This window comes from Megalops cyprinoides, chromosome 14 (genome assembly GCF_013368585.1).
Source record: "Megalops cyprinoides isolate fMegCyp1 chromosome 14, fMegCyp1.pri, whole genome shotgun sequence".
Classification (NCBI taxonomy): Eukaryota; Metazoa; Chordata; class Actinopteri; order Elopiformes; family Megalopidae; genus Megalops; species Megalops cyprinoides.
In genome coordinates, this window is record NC_050596.1 from 31,774,486 (window position 1) to 31,791,536 (window position 17,051).

The following is a 17,051-nucleotide window of genomic DNA, read 5'->3' on the forward strand; positions in this document are numbered from 1 at the left end:
GAAGCAAAGCAGCAGATTGACTCTGAAGTGGGTCTGAACAACAAGCAGTGTTACGAACAAAGGAGCTTTCTAATGTGTTTGCCTCCTGCTGAGAAGACTGATCATTAATTATACACACATATATTTACATCAGTCACCAGGGCTGTGAGGTAAACTCAGTGAATATTACATTCCCCATAAAACAAAGAGCATGTCACAGGCAGAAATTTGTGAAACGCTCCTGACGGGCGTTTGCGTTTGAATATGGAAAAGTTCAGCATGACGGTTTGAAATGAATGTCCGTCTTGTTTTTTGTCCTCGCCTCCTACGGTGCAAATCTGGACTGTGGAGATAAACAGAGATGGAAACACATGCCACCACTCCCACTGATACACCATTATCAGAGAGCAGAAAACAGCGCTCTCCCAGAATGACTGATACTCTGCTCGTGTGATGTGTAAATTTCCTTTCCAGAGTTTACTCGGTATACCACTGACGCTTCAGACATGTAAGAATTACATGTCTAAGAATTCATTCGTATTCTTTTTTAACACATGTAATCTAAAAGTGTTACATGTACTACTATACAAGATTGTTTTGTCAAGTTTTCACTACTCATTGCATTAGGCATTAACAGAAATAATCCCACGTTACAGACATACGATTATAAAGCCCCACGTTGTAGTGTTTTGTTCACTTTTGATAGATTTGCTGACCCCGTAATGTCATAGCAGCTGTGGATGTGTGGGCCAGAGCAGGAGGTCTGTTCCACTGTGACATTGCCTGGTTGACACCCCAGTAACAAATGGCTTTGAGACCTGGGTCCGCCCTTTAGGAGAAAAGGTTGTCTTTTGTCAGGCTAACTGACGCTGACAGGAATATTTTTCCTGGGAAATCTGTTGAAAGTGCTTCGGGGGTGTCTCGGGGACCAAAAGATCTTGAACTTCTAAAAACATTTATACCTCCCCTAAAGACGCGTTTTCATCACAGAATCCTGGAGGGTTTTCTCTTTTATTTCCACAGAGGATTCTGTCAGGGACTTGGTGTTGGTGACTTTTGTTCACAGCATTAGTAGAGACAGTGGGTGTCTTCCTGCATCTGAGTTAAGACCGTAAACCCAGAACCTGAACATGACTTGCATTTCTGTGAACACTGGCGGTCTTTGCAGGGACCGCTTTCCAGTCTGTCTGTGTCACTGAGGGTTTCACCGTTCCCTGCAGGCTTATGCCACTAAATATGGATAGACCTTCCCATTTCTAAATTCTTTTCCCCACTTTGCATTGAGAGCCCTCAGAATCAGAGCTGTAGGTTACTGGGATTCTATCGGGTTCTTTGCTGTCTTTTAGTTATGTAAATGTCACAGTTGAGGCAGTGAGCCCTTTTATCTAGCGCTGGTTGTTTTTTCCTGCTTTTGACTCCAGTGATCATCATCTGAAATTTCATGATTGAGAAGGGCCAGTTGTCTTACAATGCAGAATACAGCAGTAGAAAAGGCAGGAAAAAGACTCTTTTTATCCAGTAGGAGAATCTTTGTGGCTGGTAGAGATGTGAACTTTGAAAAGACACTCATATCACGATGTAATGGAATGTTTGTTTCGCACAAAAACATTACATGGTATTAAATTTGCCACTTCAGGTTTGCGGAGGATGGTTTTTTTTAAAAGCGATGACCTGCCTAGTGTTGGCTAACCAAGGCTAGGTTGTTTTCTTCAGTAGAGTTACATTGGAGAATTCTCCCGGACTTCAAAAGAACATTCAGCTAGTACAGCTGTGAGTGAAAACAATTTTCAGAACTGCTTATCTCACCTGCTCAGAACCCCTGCTCAGTCATCTCCTCCTCCCCATAGATGTGCTAATTAGTAATTGAGTGCTGCTTTATCATTCAAAGAGACAGGTAAGTAGGTAAATTAAACATCACAGGCAGAACCTTTTTTTTTTCTCTCTTTCTCAATAGATTTATTGCAGCAGTCGTAATTAGTTTTGCCTACGGTGCAACAGAACAGCAAAGTTCATCTGGAGGTTAGAGAGGTGGTTGTTTATTTGGACTATGAGGGAGAACCTTCACCAACTCCCAAAACTGCTAAATTATTTAATATTTAAGTAACACGCTGGTGGTGTTAACTGTGTTAAATGTCTGTGTATGTTTGGGGATACGCTGTGCATTAACTTTTATTACCGTCTCTGCAAATAACAGATCTGAATTCCATCACTTCCATTCAAAACAGGACAATTGAATTTCAGTTAGATATGAATCTCCATGCAGTCAAATCATGAAGGTTGCATTTGATGTGGTTGCAGCGGTACTTTATTTGGCTTGGAGCCCAATGAAGGGATCACACCTGGGTGTGGGCCGAGGTTGCTGATCCCCAGTGTGAACATCATAACCAGGGAAAAGAGAGGGGGAGATGGGGTGGAGGAGGGACGCTGATGTGGAAAGAAAGTGGTAAGTGGGATTCTGAAGTCATGGACAGGACCAGCAGTTTTTAAATAAATTGTTAGTTTTTTGTCCTTTTGCTCCTTGATTTTTGTGTTTGCAGCACATCGGCCAGCGCTGTGGCACAAACCCAGACCCTGTTCCAGCCTCAGGCCTTGGATCTCCTGTTAGTCATACAGTGCATTTGATTGGCTGTTTTAGGTAAAAAGGGCAGACCTGTTTTCCCTTTTGACCCGTTAAAGTTTGTAGTGACTCCATTCACTGTGACCTGAGTTGTACAAATGAAATGTCCATAGCTTTCAGATTGTCCCGTAAGACTAGCCACAGGTTTCCTCTTCACCGATGGTGAGATAATGAGAAGTGGACAAGTGGGCCTTGACTACGTTATTGTAAGTTTGATTATCTGTCTAATTTAGTTTTTATATGTTGTTTTATTCACAGCTGGCCTTTTCACACTCAAATCTGAATAAACTCTAGACACAGTTCATAGTCCTGCAAAAGAGCTCATCACTGGGAATCATAATGCTCTTTGATGTAAATTTGTTCAAACACAAGACAGTATTTGCATATAAGCTGTTTGCGCTGTGGATTTTAAGTTGCCGCCTTATTTTCATGTCACCCTCAGCTTGCGCTAATGTAATAGCAGGTGACCCTGTGGACTTTGATGACATATCAGTGACCTGAAACAGGGGCAGATCCCCCACGATGTCATGGCTCCCCTAATCAGGGCATACTGACATCTGATTCATCGTGTCTGTCGCCAACACAAGCGAAGATAAAACCGTTTCCCCTTCGGTGATAGAAGCAAAACATATTTCGCTCCGGTCAGTCTTGCGCTTGGAAAGAAAATGAAAAGTTGAGTTTCAGCAAACACATTAATTTCCCACTTCTCCAAGGACGGATGTGAAAGAGGCATAAATCTAATGCCTGTATTTAATTTGCCTCCGACTGAGTGTGATTGGGCTGTGAGGAGGAGGTCAGTGGAGATCATCACTCTGTAATAGGAACAGGGCTGGCTTCAGGGTTGGAGGTAATACATACTGTAGATGGCGGAATAATACAGGTTTCATCAATAAAGTTAATTATATGAGGTCAGCTTCAGGACTGATGGAAGCCAGCGCTTTCTTGAATAGGAACGTCAATAGCATAGCCATTATTGTAACCCTCGCTGTGACAGGGAGCTGGGCACTGTCTTAATAATTTGCTGTTACAGAGCCCTGTGTGGAGAAGTCGGTAGGAAACTCACAGCGACCCAAGCAGCGATATCTGACAGTGACATAGTTTCCCTGCAAACTGTTATCCATCACTGCCTGTAGCCGGCCCCTCCCTCTGACAGCTCGTCTCAGAAGCAGGGTTTGGAGGTGTGCTCGTGAGGGGAGTGGCTGCCTCATGCAAATGGCCTGGTCCTGTCCGCGTTCGAGCGGCGACAGAAACCCCAATTTCAAGCCGCCATCGTCACCATCATATTAATTTTGTCCCGAGATGAAATTACGTACGTTTGTCTGACCGTCACAGTGTAGGGCAGTTATATGAGAGACCAGCTCTGTTTGTGTCGCAATATCCCTGCGAATACACACAGCAGAGGTGTGACATCACAAGCTGCCGGACAGGAAGCGTCCTCATGATTAGCCTGTGCTTGAAAAATGACAGGTTCTGAATTACATTCATTCCCAGATGTAAGAACACATATCGAGAACAATATAAATATTGTTGCAAGTCAGCGGGGTGGCTCTGAGATTTTATACGAAATGCCTAATAAAAACAGTATGAGATGATCGTTTCATAAAATATACAGCAGCCCAGCAGGCAGCTTTAGATTGCATTTGTCTATTGTAATAACACCACGAATCCTTTCACATGATAAATTTTCCATTTGTATGCGCTGTTTAATATATGTAGTGTTTTAGTGGTCTAAGCACTTCATTCTGCCACATTATTGATAGTGTGGTCATTGTGTGCAGTCCTGTAGCATCAATCATTGATGGGGGGGGAGCGTGTTTACGTTTCTCAAAATGTAGGCAGCAGCGTGGAGTCACAGATATTCTATCCTGTGTTATTCGGCTGCTGCAAGACTTCCTTCCTCCATACATACCGTAAAGAAGGTTCCGGTTGGTGACTGGAGGTTCCATTGCTGTCTGCGTTCCTGTTCTGTTGGGGACCACTCCCCTTCTAGAATGTTTGCAGCCAGCAAGCAAATCAGAATGCTTATAGCATTCACAATGGAAGAGCCACATCTTTTAACGTGAAGCACCCAGAGATGACTGTCTGGGGGGCATATAAAATCCATTAACAAAAACTACTTTTACGCTCAAGGTTAATGTTGGCAAAAGCCACAAAAGATGGAAAGTTCATGAAATGACCTCTGCATTAAGCTCGGCTTATGCACTGCAAAGGCTTTTCAGCACACTGATTTGATACACACTATGATACTTTAGCGACATTGTGTTACTCCACACTACATATACTCACCACTGAGCAAATTGCTGAAGATTCAAACTTGATCTAATACAGCAAATTATATAGTCCTCAGTGGAATAGAGGAAGCCTTGCGCGTTCGTGCTGAATCACCACAGCAGCATGCTGGCGGTGCAGGCGACGTACGGGGCTCCTTTCTGCATGCGGGGATTGCGTTCGTCATGCGGTGAGCAAGCGAGCCGTCTCGGCTCAAGGACGGCGGCGTTGCACTGGGAGCCCGGGGGTGGCCGGTAATGGAGGATTAGAGCTCATCACGTGCAGGTGAAGCACACGGAGAGGACGTCAGCCCGCCCATGTGGGCCATTAGAGAGGCAGAGAGAGAGCGGGGTGAGATGGAGGTTTCTAAGCCTTTGTGAAATACCTCTCAGAGCCCCAGGCAGATATGAGAGAGTGATCTCACTGGGGTTCTTCAACATTTACGATAACGTAGGTCCTGGTTCCCAAACAATGGATCCAGCCCACTGGTGCATCATGTAAAGGTTTGTGATGGGTCACTAGATGTTAGTGAAAACATGTTTATTTCTTCCATACATATTCTGCAGTTCACTGGCTAGTTTACATGTAGGTACTAACATATATTCTTTAGGCTTGCTGTAGCCCCTTGCTGTTCACAGGTCTGTGTACCATGGTTTTTATTTTTTGCAATATATGAATCATGTTCAGTTTCACAACTGCCAGTCTGCTTTAATTACCCACAGTTCCACATGTATTTAATCGCTCCAGATCTGCATGCTTATTTTTGCTTACATGCATCTGTCTCTGTGCATTGTCTGCTCTGAAATGCTGTGCTGTAGCAGCCGATGGAATGCACGTGAACCCATTCATTCAGAAACGGACCCCTCTTGGAATTTCACCTCCTTCGCGTCTGAATGTGTCAGTAGGGCGCTAGTATCTGCTATCTATTTTTTGTCTCAGATATAAATGTACTATTTTGCCTTATTGGAAACTACAGCTGTAATCACTTGTTGTGTTTGTAATGCACCTCACTGTGTTGCGAGGCATATTCTGATCCAAGCATACACAAGAAAACAAGGAGAGTCAGAACTATCACTGCCATCAGACATAAAACTGTTTGCAGCTGAAGAGAAAAGAGAGGGGGAGGATAAAAAGGAAGAGAGATTGGAGTCTCGCAGAGGGAGCCAGCTGGTTTTATAGACCCGGGATGAAGTGTTCAAATGAAAGACAAATGACAGGATCCATCTTCATGCTCCAGCGCACAGAGTCATCAGAGCACACTGAGTCATGTCCCAAAAACTGTATCGGGGTACGAGATGACTCTCTTTCCAAAAATGCCGCAACTGTAAAGAACAAAGTCAAAGACACTACATATGCGGGGGTCGGGTTACCTCTTCTCAGAAGCAAAGAAAGAAAGGTGCTTGAATAAAAAAAACAGCATATAATCCTTGAGAACAGCTCTCTTTTATAGCCTATAGGCTTGCAAGACTTCCTGTTTATCAACGCGGTGCAAGATAACCCAGGTACAATAAATAATGGGGTTTCTCCAAGGACAAACTACAGCATTTAGAAAAAATGTACAAGGTTCATTCAAACAACAAAAGAGAAAATAATTCATAAAACACTGCTTGCGGCTCACACAGGCTGTGTACGGTTTATCAGACCATCGCATGAATAAATAGGGAAGAGGAAGTAACCCGGATTATCTCTAAAACACACAAGTAAGGCAATCCAAAAAGGTTAAATCAACATGCAGGCTGTGTAACAAATAGTACTCAGATTGATCTTATTGAAATAACATGGGTAATCCAGTAGCCGCTAGCTAGCAGCAATTTCATTTCGAACCCAGACACTTACAGTCTTAACTGCCCTCTGCCTCCTATATATATAAATCTGTTGTAGGAGACACAAAGGATCACCTAATGCATGATTACCTTAGGTATGATTACCCATGCCTCTCCTGTGTTAGCTGTCAGTATGTGGTTGCATTAAATGTCTGTAATAGTCCACATTAATATATATACAAAGGAGAACATTTCTGCTCATCAAGGCAAACCTGTATGCTTTTACTTCAAGAAAGACTGCTGAAGCAGTCTTTCTTTTACATACATGTAGTCTTACAAGTGTGATTAAGTGAGTGCTTTTCAGAATCATCTCAAAACTGAGCTAAGTGCAAGGAAATCTGTGTTTCTACCCGGTTGATCTTTGTATTCATAACATCTATACCTCCTGACAACAGATTGTAGGGGCAACAGTGGATGTATCCTCTATGGTTCCTTGCATGTGTTGCCCACAAATAATTTTTGAAGAGTTTATAAAAAAAATATCAGTGACTTTGAGAAAAGTTCCTTAAACCCCCACGCACCCACACCCCCAAAACCATATGAGCTACACCGTGACAGTGTTGGCTATGGTAAGTAAGTGTTTTGGTTTAGGAGGTTATATGGAAGATTGAGCGGTAAAGCTCTCTGGTCCTCTCTGAACATCTCTGGTCTCTGGTCCTCTCTGAAGGTCTCTGATCCTCTCTGAAGGTCTCTGATCCTCTCTGAAGGTCACTGGTCTTCTTTGAATGTCACTGATCTTCTCTGAAGGTCTCTGGTCCTCTCTGAAGGTGTCTGGTCCTCTCTGAAGGTCTCTGGTCCTCTCTGAAGATCTCTGGTCCTCTCTGAAGGTGTCTGGTCTCAGGTCTCTGGTCCTCTCTGAAGGTGTCTGCTCCTCTCCGCAGCTCTGACTGCAGCTGCCGGCCGGGGGAGGCTGGAGGTGTGCAGGTTCCTGCTGGAGCAGGGAGCTGTGGTGCAGCAGCCCAACCGCAGAGGCCTGTCCCCACTCTTCTGTGCTGTGAGGCAGGGCCAGGGGCAGGTGAGACACCGCTGACACGTGGGAAATTGGGAGGAGCTCGGGCAAACATTGAGGGGTTGGGGGATAAACCTGCAGGGGTTATAGGGCACTTAGAAGAGCTAGGGCTACCTCCCTGGGAGGAGTATATGAGACAGACTGCGAGAGTATAGGGAGAAAAGTGGAAGGAGCTAGGTGAGGGGTGCAGTTAATACAGGTAACACAGCTAGTCCACAAAACATAGGTGTGTTAGAAGACTTTTCCTTTATTTACTCAATAACAGGTAACCCATTCTACTGTTACTTTCCATCTTATTCCGTGTGCTCACCATGAAGAAATTAGGTGCCCTAAATGCATGAATGACGGCTCACCCCTCCCATCTCATTCTCTCTCCCTCTCTTTCCCTTTCTATCCCTCTGTCCCTCTCTCCCTCCCTCTTTCTCGCTCTCTCTCTGTCTCAGGTTGCTGACCTGGTGCTTCAGCAGGGCGCCGACCCCAACATGAGTGACAAGCAGGGCCGCACCCCTCTGATGATGGCCGCCTGCGAGGGCCACCAGGGTACCGTCGAATCCCTGCTGTCACACGGTGAGTGGCGACGCGTCCCGCGACCCATCAGGCCACACCCAGCAGACAGGGAGCCGTTTTCACTCCCCCCTGACGAACCCCCAACCCTCTCCTCGCAGAAAGCGAAAATGGGTGGGGTTACAAACACCCAGTTGCAGGTGTTGTTTGAGATGCCCTCCCGAGTGAAAGCTAGCTGAGCTGTGCTGTGCCCTTCCCTCCCCCTCCCGCAGATGGACAGGCCGTGGTTTGTGACCTCTGTGTGTTCCTCAGGTGCGTCTTTAACCGCCATGGATAAGGAGGGGCTGACGCCCTTGAGCTGGGCCTGTCTGAAAGGACACAGGAGCGTGGTGCAGTTTTTGGTGGAAAAGGGGGCCGTCATAGATCACACCGACAAGAACGGGCGGACTCCACTGGACCTGGCGGCCTTCTACGGCGACTCTGAGATAGTGAGTGATGATGTCATGGAAAACCCACAGTGTGGTGTCTTTCCTGCTCCTCTGACATGTCGACACACCTCCATACAGAAACGGTCTCACCGGTGCCATTTCTGCTTATGTTTCTCAACCTGGCATCTGATTGGTTATTGATCGTGTCAGTCAAGCAGACATCTGAGCAGAGGCGGGGAAGGGCAGAAGATTATGGAATTTAATCTTTGAGATTGGACCGTGGTTCAGAGAGGTCCTCCTGTCACAAGTTAGTGATGTCCCAAGGCTGAATTATATGCAATTTATGACATGGCAGGGCAGACGAAAACAGGATGATCTTTTCCAGAATGAGAATTAGGTATCCCATACTCCATAGCTCTCTGCAGCAGTGTAGTACAGGGTTTAAGGAGCAGGGCTTGTACTTCAAAGGCTTCAGGTTCGATTCCCAGGTGGTACTTAACCTTAACTGAGTAAACATCCAGCTGTATTAACGGATTAACAAGTAAAAACTGTGAACTGTACTCAGTGCTCTTGATAACAGCATCTACTGAACAAATGCAGTGTAAAATGTAATGCAGGATAATTCATACAGCACCAGGACAGAATTCTTCATGCCAATGACTCTTCTGCTTCAGGCAGGCAGTGCTGGTCCAGGACCAGTTTGGCATCTTGTTTGTAATGGTTAGAATTATGGTAATGGAATCTGGTCCTAGATCAGCACATACTGGCACCTTCTTCCTTGAGCAGCTCTTTGAGTGTGGTGGTTTAGATGCCTTGCAGCTCTGAGTTTGGCCAGCGGGCTGTGGCCGAGTGTGGGCTGTAACAGAGTGGGGGGGGGGGGCTCTGCTCGGCAGGTACACTATCTGGTGGAGAGAGGCGCAGTGATCGAGCACGCGGACTACAGCGGCATGAAGCCTCTGGACCGGGCCATCGGCTGTCGGAACACGTCGGTGGTGGTGACCCTACTGAAGAAGGGGGCCAAGCTGGGTGAGAGCCGAGCCCTCGGTTTCCATGGTTACACCAACTGGCTAACAGGAGGAGTGAATCGGGGTTCACTCTGGGGTCCCCTGGCTGAGAAGGTTCTGGTGTCTTCAGTTCCATCTGATCACATGGACTCCCCCTGAATAGGAGCGATTTTAAACCACCCCTCCCATCTCTTCAAGTGTTCATCATTTCAGAGGCTGAAGTATCCGCTGCCCTCCAGCCCGAGGTCGCCCTTATAAACACACAATGGAACGGGCAAAACAGTTCTTTTGTAGGGGTTTATTATACGTGAGTGGCAATTTTCCCTTGCTAAGACTGTGGTGTGGAGTGGTTATTCAGAGCAATCAGTACGCATTCAAGTTGTGGCTCCAGTACCTCCACGCGAGGTCGGTGCTGAATGAGAGATGTGGACCATGTGACATCTGTGCTTATGATCCAGGCTCCGGCCTCGTGATGCCGAGCCAATGAGAAGATGCCCTTTTCAAGGCCCCTCCATTATCAGAAGACCACCTTTATTTTTTCTTACCAGCTACTTTATTTGTTTATGGAGCCCTTTCCCTCATAGTCATGTGACTTTTTCCAACCACAAAAAGACATTCACTGAATAAATGGGGTGTAGTGATTTTTTTTTTCCACAATGAAGACTGAAAATCTGATCATTTCTACCAAAGCGCATTGCTGCTGAAGACAGATACAGATACTAAACTTAACATGACCACATGCAGAAAGTGCAGTATTACATGTATGTGCTCGTGTGTGTGTGTGTGTGTGTGTGTGTGTGTGTACTGTACATAAACTGTGTCCTTTTCTGGTTTCCTCTCCGCCTGTAATAACTCACCCTTTTCTTTCTCTTAACTGCCTTCAATAACTCCTACTTAAGGCTACAGAACATCTCCTTACGATCGATCAGGTACAATCTTTAGGTAACTTTACTCCGCACCGATTCCATGGTCAGTACAACCGGAGGATGTGGGTGTGGCTCCAGCGTGACTCCGTCTCCTGTCCCCCCCCCCCCCCTCCCCATCCCCAACCCCCCACACAGGAAATGCCGCCTGGGCGATGGCCACCTCCAAACCCGACATCCTCATCATCCTCCTTCAGAAGCTGATGGAGGAAGGCAACCTGCTCTACAAGGTGAGGGAGCCGAGAGTGTTTCGATACAAACACGTGTCATATCTCTGTTGCTAGCTGTGTGCATTTCACAGTCAGCTTCCATTGTCAGCATGTTTCTGCTAATAATCAAAATTGTCAGGAAATGCTGGCTGCTGAGCTGCTGCCGAAGGAAGTACCATCCATACAGTCAGGAGGGACATTACAGGGATTCCTTACTGTTTATTAAATGACCCAGGCCACAGCAAAAGATGAATGATCAGCAGTGAACAGACAGGCAAATGAACACACAGATCAGAGGACAGCTGCACTGAGAATAGAATACAGCAGTACCTCGGGTGCTCTCCCTGGCAGCAGTGGTTCGGTTCAGAGTGCCTCCACAGTTCTGCTGTGTGCCTTTAATAATAAACTGACAGAAATCCCTGGTAATCCGCACCAAGGTGGTGTGCCTCCCGTCGATGCGGTCTGTACACACATGCAGAAACATTTCCCGCGGAGTCAGGCCAGCTGCAGTGAGCAGTCTGCTTCTGAGTTACTGTTAGAGGCTCTGAAGAGCTACAGTCACTAAATATACATATAGCCTTACAATGGCCCTCACTCTCAGAATAGTACGACATGTTTGATTGTTCAGTTTAAAACAGCTTTGGGTGTAAAACAGCCTGTGTTTGGAGGAAAGCTTTTCTGTAGGTGTTTGTGTTTTCCTGTTTAAACTGGTTTACCATACAGTTTTCTTCTATGATGGGGGAGGTTGTACAATTGATTGGAGTCTTTTGATCCAGAAATGTTTTTCTTCCTCTTAGTAGCTCGTAGGTGACGGTGCCGAAGGGGAAGCAGGTTGGTTATGAAAATGAGGAGATGTGGATTTGTCTGTCATTTTTACCCGTTTCAGTCAGATGCAGATCAGAGCTGTGCTGGTGCTGGAGTTGATCCCTGACATTTAGCAGATTGAGTTCAGAGGCAGAGCGAGCGTGTGATTGATGGGGAAGCGCACCATGTAGCCCTGCTGGAACTACGAGGGAGTGGATGATAACGCTCTCTCTCTCTCTCTCTCTCTCTCTCCTCCGATCTTTTTCTCTCCCTCGTTTATCTCATTGTCTCCTTCCCTCTCCCTTTCTCTTCTATCTTTCTCTCCTCTCTCCCTCCTTACCTCCCTCTCTCTCTTTCCCTCCCTCTCTCTCTCCCTCCCTCCTTCCATCTTTCTTTCCTCTCTCCCTCCTTACCTCCCTCTCTCTTTCTCTTTACATCCCCCTCTCTCTCTCCCTGCCTCCTTCCTGCTTTCTCTCCACCCTCTCTTTATCAGAAGGGTAAGATGAAGGAGGCAGCGCAGAGGTACCAGTACGCTCTCAGGAAGTTCCCCAGGGACGGCTTTGGTGACGACCTGAAGGCCTTCAGGGAGCTGAGGGTTTCGCTGTACCTCAACCTGTCCCGCTGCCGCCGAAAAACCAACGTGAGCGTCCCCTCCTGACCTCGTCCTTTACACTGGTGTGGAGTCACTACTTCCTTACTGCTTTTTTAAAGGACATCCTCAATCACGGTCACTAGCATGGCTTTCATTTTGCCATGTATACATTATATGCCTACTGAAGCAGCTCAGATGAAGTGCTGTGCCCGAGGTTTTACAACAGCCTGAACTGAACCTGCAACACTCTGGGTGTGAGTCCAGTTCTCCACTCATGTGGTGTTCTCTCGCACCACCTCAATCTAAAATAAAAAAAAAAAAACCAGCCATGAGGTGGGGCCAGAGAACCACAAACAAACAGCATGTAATCCCAGGTGGAGTTCAGGGCCGGTAACTAGGAGCAAGGCAACTATATATTTATATTATGATAAAAAAAAAAAAATCAAATTAATAATGGGCTTTGTACTGTAATGTTTGACCCACTCCTGCGCAGAGTGGCAAACAGCAGCAGGTATCACTGGAGGGGAAGACAGATTTAAGGTAGAGTGGTCTCGCCTCTTTGTTACGCTGTAAGGTAGTTTGGGATTCATCGAGTCTCCCTATACCTCCCTTATTACTGCAATCATCTCCTCCAGGACAGACGCAGTGGGGCTCGCTTTACTGAACAGTCCGCGCAATGGCAGATATGCAGACGCTTATTGAGAATTCATTCCGCCATCACAGGACATGCATGCAGAATGGGACATGCGCTGAAGTCCAGCTGGGGTACGGGGGTAGGGGGTACAGGGGTACAGGGGTAGGGGGCACAGGGGTACGGTTGCCATGTTGGGGAAGCAGACCCCAGGAGAGCCAGGGACATGGTTTGGCGCCAAAGAGCCGGCTCTTATTCCAGGTGTTTGATTGACAAAACATGCAGTAAATTAAAACTCCTGCAGGGTTACAAACTGAAGTTATTAATGAAAAACATCTCCAGCACAGCCTGGGCAGCCTTCCACAGGCAGTCATTACCGCGGTGAACCGCTCTGTAACGGGATCGCGGTGCGGCAGGCGTTCCCAGCATGGCTGCAGCTGATTACCCTGATCTCTTCCTCCCTGCAGGACTTTGGCATGGCCGAGGAGTTCGCTACAAAGGCTCTTGAGCTGAAGCCCAAATCGTACGAGGCGTACTACGCCCGGGCCAGGGCCAAGCGGAGCAGCAGGTAAAAGCCCCTGTCATTACACCGCTCTTATCTGCAGCGACTGCCACAGCTTACATTTTACACGTTAATCCATTTGTACAGCTGGATATTTACTGAGGTGGAGCACGTTCCCCAGGGGTACATCAGCCCCAGGCATCTGGGTTTGGAGCCCTGTTGCTCGCTGTTCAGCCACACTGGGTCACTCTGGTTACCTCCTGCTCTGAGAGCACCACTCAGGCGGTCTCTGTGAGGGTACATTATGCTGTTGTGGTTCTGGTGGATTCGTGAGGCTGACTTTCTGTGCCCTTTCTGTCCATGTCTTTCCTTCTCTTTCCCTCTTCCCCCCCCCCCCCCTTTCCTGACCTCTCCCTCACTCCCTTCCCCACCTGCCTCCCTACCTCCCTTTTTCTTCCTCTCTCTCCACTTCCTGTTCTCCCATTCTTTTCCTCTCTCCCTTTTCTCTCTTTCTCTTTCTCTCCCCTTCCCCCTCCCTCTCCCTCTCTCACCCTGTCACCCCTTTTCCTTCTCCCCCCCCCACCCCACAGGCAGTTCTCAGCGGCGCTGTCCGACCTGCTCGAGGCGGCCAGGCTATGCCCGAATAACCGTGAGATCCGCCGGCTGCTGGCGAGGGTGGAGGAGGAGGTCAAGCAGGTGCAGCGCCCCCAGCCGAAACAGCAGGGGGCAGCACACCCCACGGTGCCCGCCCGCGACTCGGACCCCGAGGAGAAGGCCGAGGTTCCCGCCGAGCTGGAGGCGGACGAGCCAAACACCACAGAGGAAGAGCCCGCTGTGCACCCCGAGACGCCCGAGCTCTGGACCCACAGCAGCTACTCCCTGACCCAGCCGCTGCCGGAGGCGACTGCCCCCCCTCAGCAGAACCCCCGGCCCGGCTCCCCTCCCAGCAGGACACCCCACAGCTACCTCCGGGAGCCACCAGCACAGCCGGGCCTGGTACTACAGCCCAGCAAGCAGGCCCAGATCGTCAGAACCAGCCAGCATGTGAGTGCGCCGCAGTGCGGAGCCCAGCCCGTGGGTAAACCCCCGCCCCACTGCGCTCCCTCCAGCCCCCCGCCCGGCCAGCACGTCCCCACAGGTCTGAGGCTGGGCCCCGGCATCCACGTCGTCCCCCTGCTGGCAGGCGCGGGGGACTGCGGAGGCCGGCTGGGGGAGCACCCGCCTGCCCCCTCCCAGCACTGTGACCCTGAACCCCCGCCCTCCGGCACCCGACTCTCCGCCCTCTCCGTGTCCTCCCTGGACGTGCTGGTAGGGGGCGCCCCGGCGCCCCTGGGGACGGCCCAGGAGGCGAGGCAGGAGTCGGTGTCCACCGCGGGGTCCCACGGCAGCATGAAGGTGTCCAGCTCCACCAGCAGCCTGGGCTCCACCAGCAGCCTCTCGGACAGTGGCAAGCTGCAGGGCCCTGACGTGCGCACCAAGAGTGCCCCCGACAAGCCTAAGGGCGGGGCCGGCGAGCACAAGCCCCGCCCCTTCATGGGGGTGACGGATAAAACGGCTCGCTTCCAGCAGCAGCAGCAGCAGCAGCTCCAGTGCCACCAGGCCCCCCCGCCGGCTGGGCGCGGCTGGCTGAGTCACGCCCCCGAGGCACTGGGGGGCTTCGGCGAGCTGCCTTACTCCAATGCCGGGGGCCTCTACCGCGAGCCGATCAAAGCTCCTCCCCTGGGCGTGGTTGGGAGCCTGCACAATGGCACGCACTCGCGGGAATTCGCGGCAGCCTTCTGCCAGGCCGCCACCTGCTACAAGGAGTCCAAGCCGGCCGTGGCGGTACTGCGCTCCTTCCCCGACGGCAGAGCCAAGCCGCCAGGCCTGGGGCGGGACAACCCCCCCATCCACATGGCCTCCATCAAACCAAAGCGATCTTTCGTGGAGTCCAACGTGTGACTCCCCCCTGTTCTCCACTGGACTGAACACTGACGGCAAAAAAGACAATTTATAGAAGGAAATCGCGCCCATCTCAACGTTTCAGTCTGTAAGCTTTTAAAAAATTAAAAAAAAGATTGATTTGTAATGTGTGAATATGGGCCTCAGGCAGCACTGAGTTAGCACACATTTGCTCTTTCTACCACGTTAACAGCCATAATGCTTCTGTGACAGGACAGCACGCTTACCGCTGCCCGGCCAAGCTGGACACTGCACTGAGACCACTCAAACGCCATACACACACAGCCAGAACGGCAGCACTTTAACAGTTAATATAGACCTTTCAGGTGCTTATACAAAAACGTTTTATCACACAGTTCTATTATTATTTAACTAGGATAGAATAAAGGTGTCTGAGCTCTGTGTTGGTAAAAATCAATGGTGCTGATGGGCTTGCCAAAATGAAAGATTTGGTAGCAGATGGATGAAAATTTGGAGAAGGGCATTCCTAAATTTTGCAAAGGATAAACAAGTCCTTACTTTGTATGTAAATATAATTCCTTCTTTTAAGTGAAGGTATATGTCGTCGTAATTGACTTTCAGGTGTGTGTCTGAACTTTTTTTTTTTTAAACACTAAAACATAATTTTCCTGTATGTTTGTACATTGTATAAATCGCCCTGTGTTTAAATCTATGTATCAGTGTGTTGCTGTCTAGGTTAATTTATTTACAGCTCCTATGGCTTGGTCAATTGTAAAAGCAATATTTTATATAGTTATTTTTGCACAGCTGAAGAGACATTTTCAAATTCCAATAAGCTTTATCAAGCTAATTTTGCTTTAAGTGCATGCTACAGTTGCTGTTTATAATAAAATCTATAAAAAGGATTTGGTGGGGTTGGGCTGTCAGCTATATTTTAATATATGTTATTTGAAATTGTTGACATGTTTGCAGTATCGTGAACTGTGTTTCTCGTTATCACATACTGTAATATTGCATTACTGCCATTAAAGTCCGTTGGTAATACCAGTCCTGTCTTTTAAATGTCCTTGTGTGGGATACTGGTGAATGCTGTGGCACCGCAGGTCTTGGGAACCGATGAGGACTGAAGTATCTGGAATCCATCATAGAAGATATTATTCAGGATGGTAAACGCAACACTGATTCCAATGGTGAAGGTCATGGTTAAGAAATAATCTGGATTTTGGGTAAGTTACAAAACATTTTTACAACATTTGGCCTTTCCATATGCATTTTCCATATGCATATGTATTTTTTTTTAATAAAACTGTTTAATGAATTCCAAAATGAAAAACTTGTGAAACTAGAATCTGAGACTCTAGGACCTGCAACTTTCTCCAGGGAGCCTCAAAACTGGCTTCAGCTTAGCGTACAAAGAGAGTATTTCAGGAACTGGAATCCAGGGATTGTTGTGGGAACCCTGCTTTTTCTTGTATACAGTACAATATATAAATTACCTCGATGAAGGGTGAAATGGTTACATTTGCTGATAGAAAAGAAAAATATTTGGAAGTTAGTTAGATGCATCACCATCTTTATTTCGTTTTTTTTGGCTGTCAGATCCCTTTTTTAATTTCATTATTATAATTATGTTGCTGTTTCTTTTACATGACTTTACAGAGCTTTTTTACATGGCAGAATGAGGAGCCAGTAGGGGCTGAATGGCCTGTTCATGCCAACACGATGTCAACTTCTTACAAGCCAAACACAGCGACTTAAAAGAGATTTCAGTTTATCTAAATACATTTTAAGAGAAGTGCTTTTGAGTAAACTGCAATAAAAACAGTGCCCTTGCACCATTTTTGAAGTACTTTTAA

At 47.7% G+C, this 17,051-nt stretch overlaps 1 protein-coding gene across 1 annotated transcript in view; it reads left to right on the top strand.

The window, feature by feature from the left end:
* LOC118788731 (protein TANC1-like) overlaps window positions 1-16,658 on the top strand; it is a 111,570-nt gene extending 94,912 nt beyond the window's left edge. The window contains exons 19-27 of the mRNA XM_036544765.1: window positions 7,569-7,702; window positions 8,140-8,263; window positions 8,513-8,688; window positions 9,522-9,654; window positions 10,532-10,561; window positions 10,694-10,785; window positions 12,062-12,208; window positions 13,259-13,359; window positions 13,884-16,658. Of these exons, the coding sequence (XP_036400658.1) occupies window positions 7,569-7,702; window positions 8,140-8,263; window positions 8,513-8,688; window positions 9,522-9,654; window positions 10,532-10,561; window positions 10,694-10,785; window positions 12,062-12,208; window positions 13,259-13,359; window positions 13,884-15,234 (2,288 nt within the window). The 3' untranslated portion in view covers window positions 15,235-16,658. The remainder of the gene's footprint in view (window positions 1-7,568; window positions 7,703-8,139; window positions 8,264-8,512; window positions 8,689-9,521; window positions 9,655-10,531; window positions 10,562-10,693; window positions 10,786-12,061; window positions 12,209-13,258; window positions 13,360-13,883) is intronic.
* The last annotated feature ends 393 nt before the right edge of the window (window positions 16,659-17,051 follow it).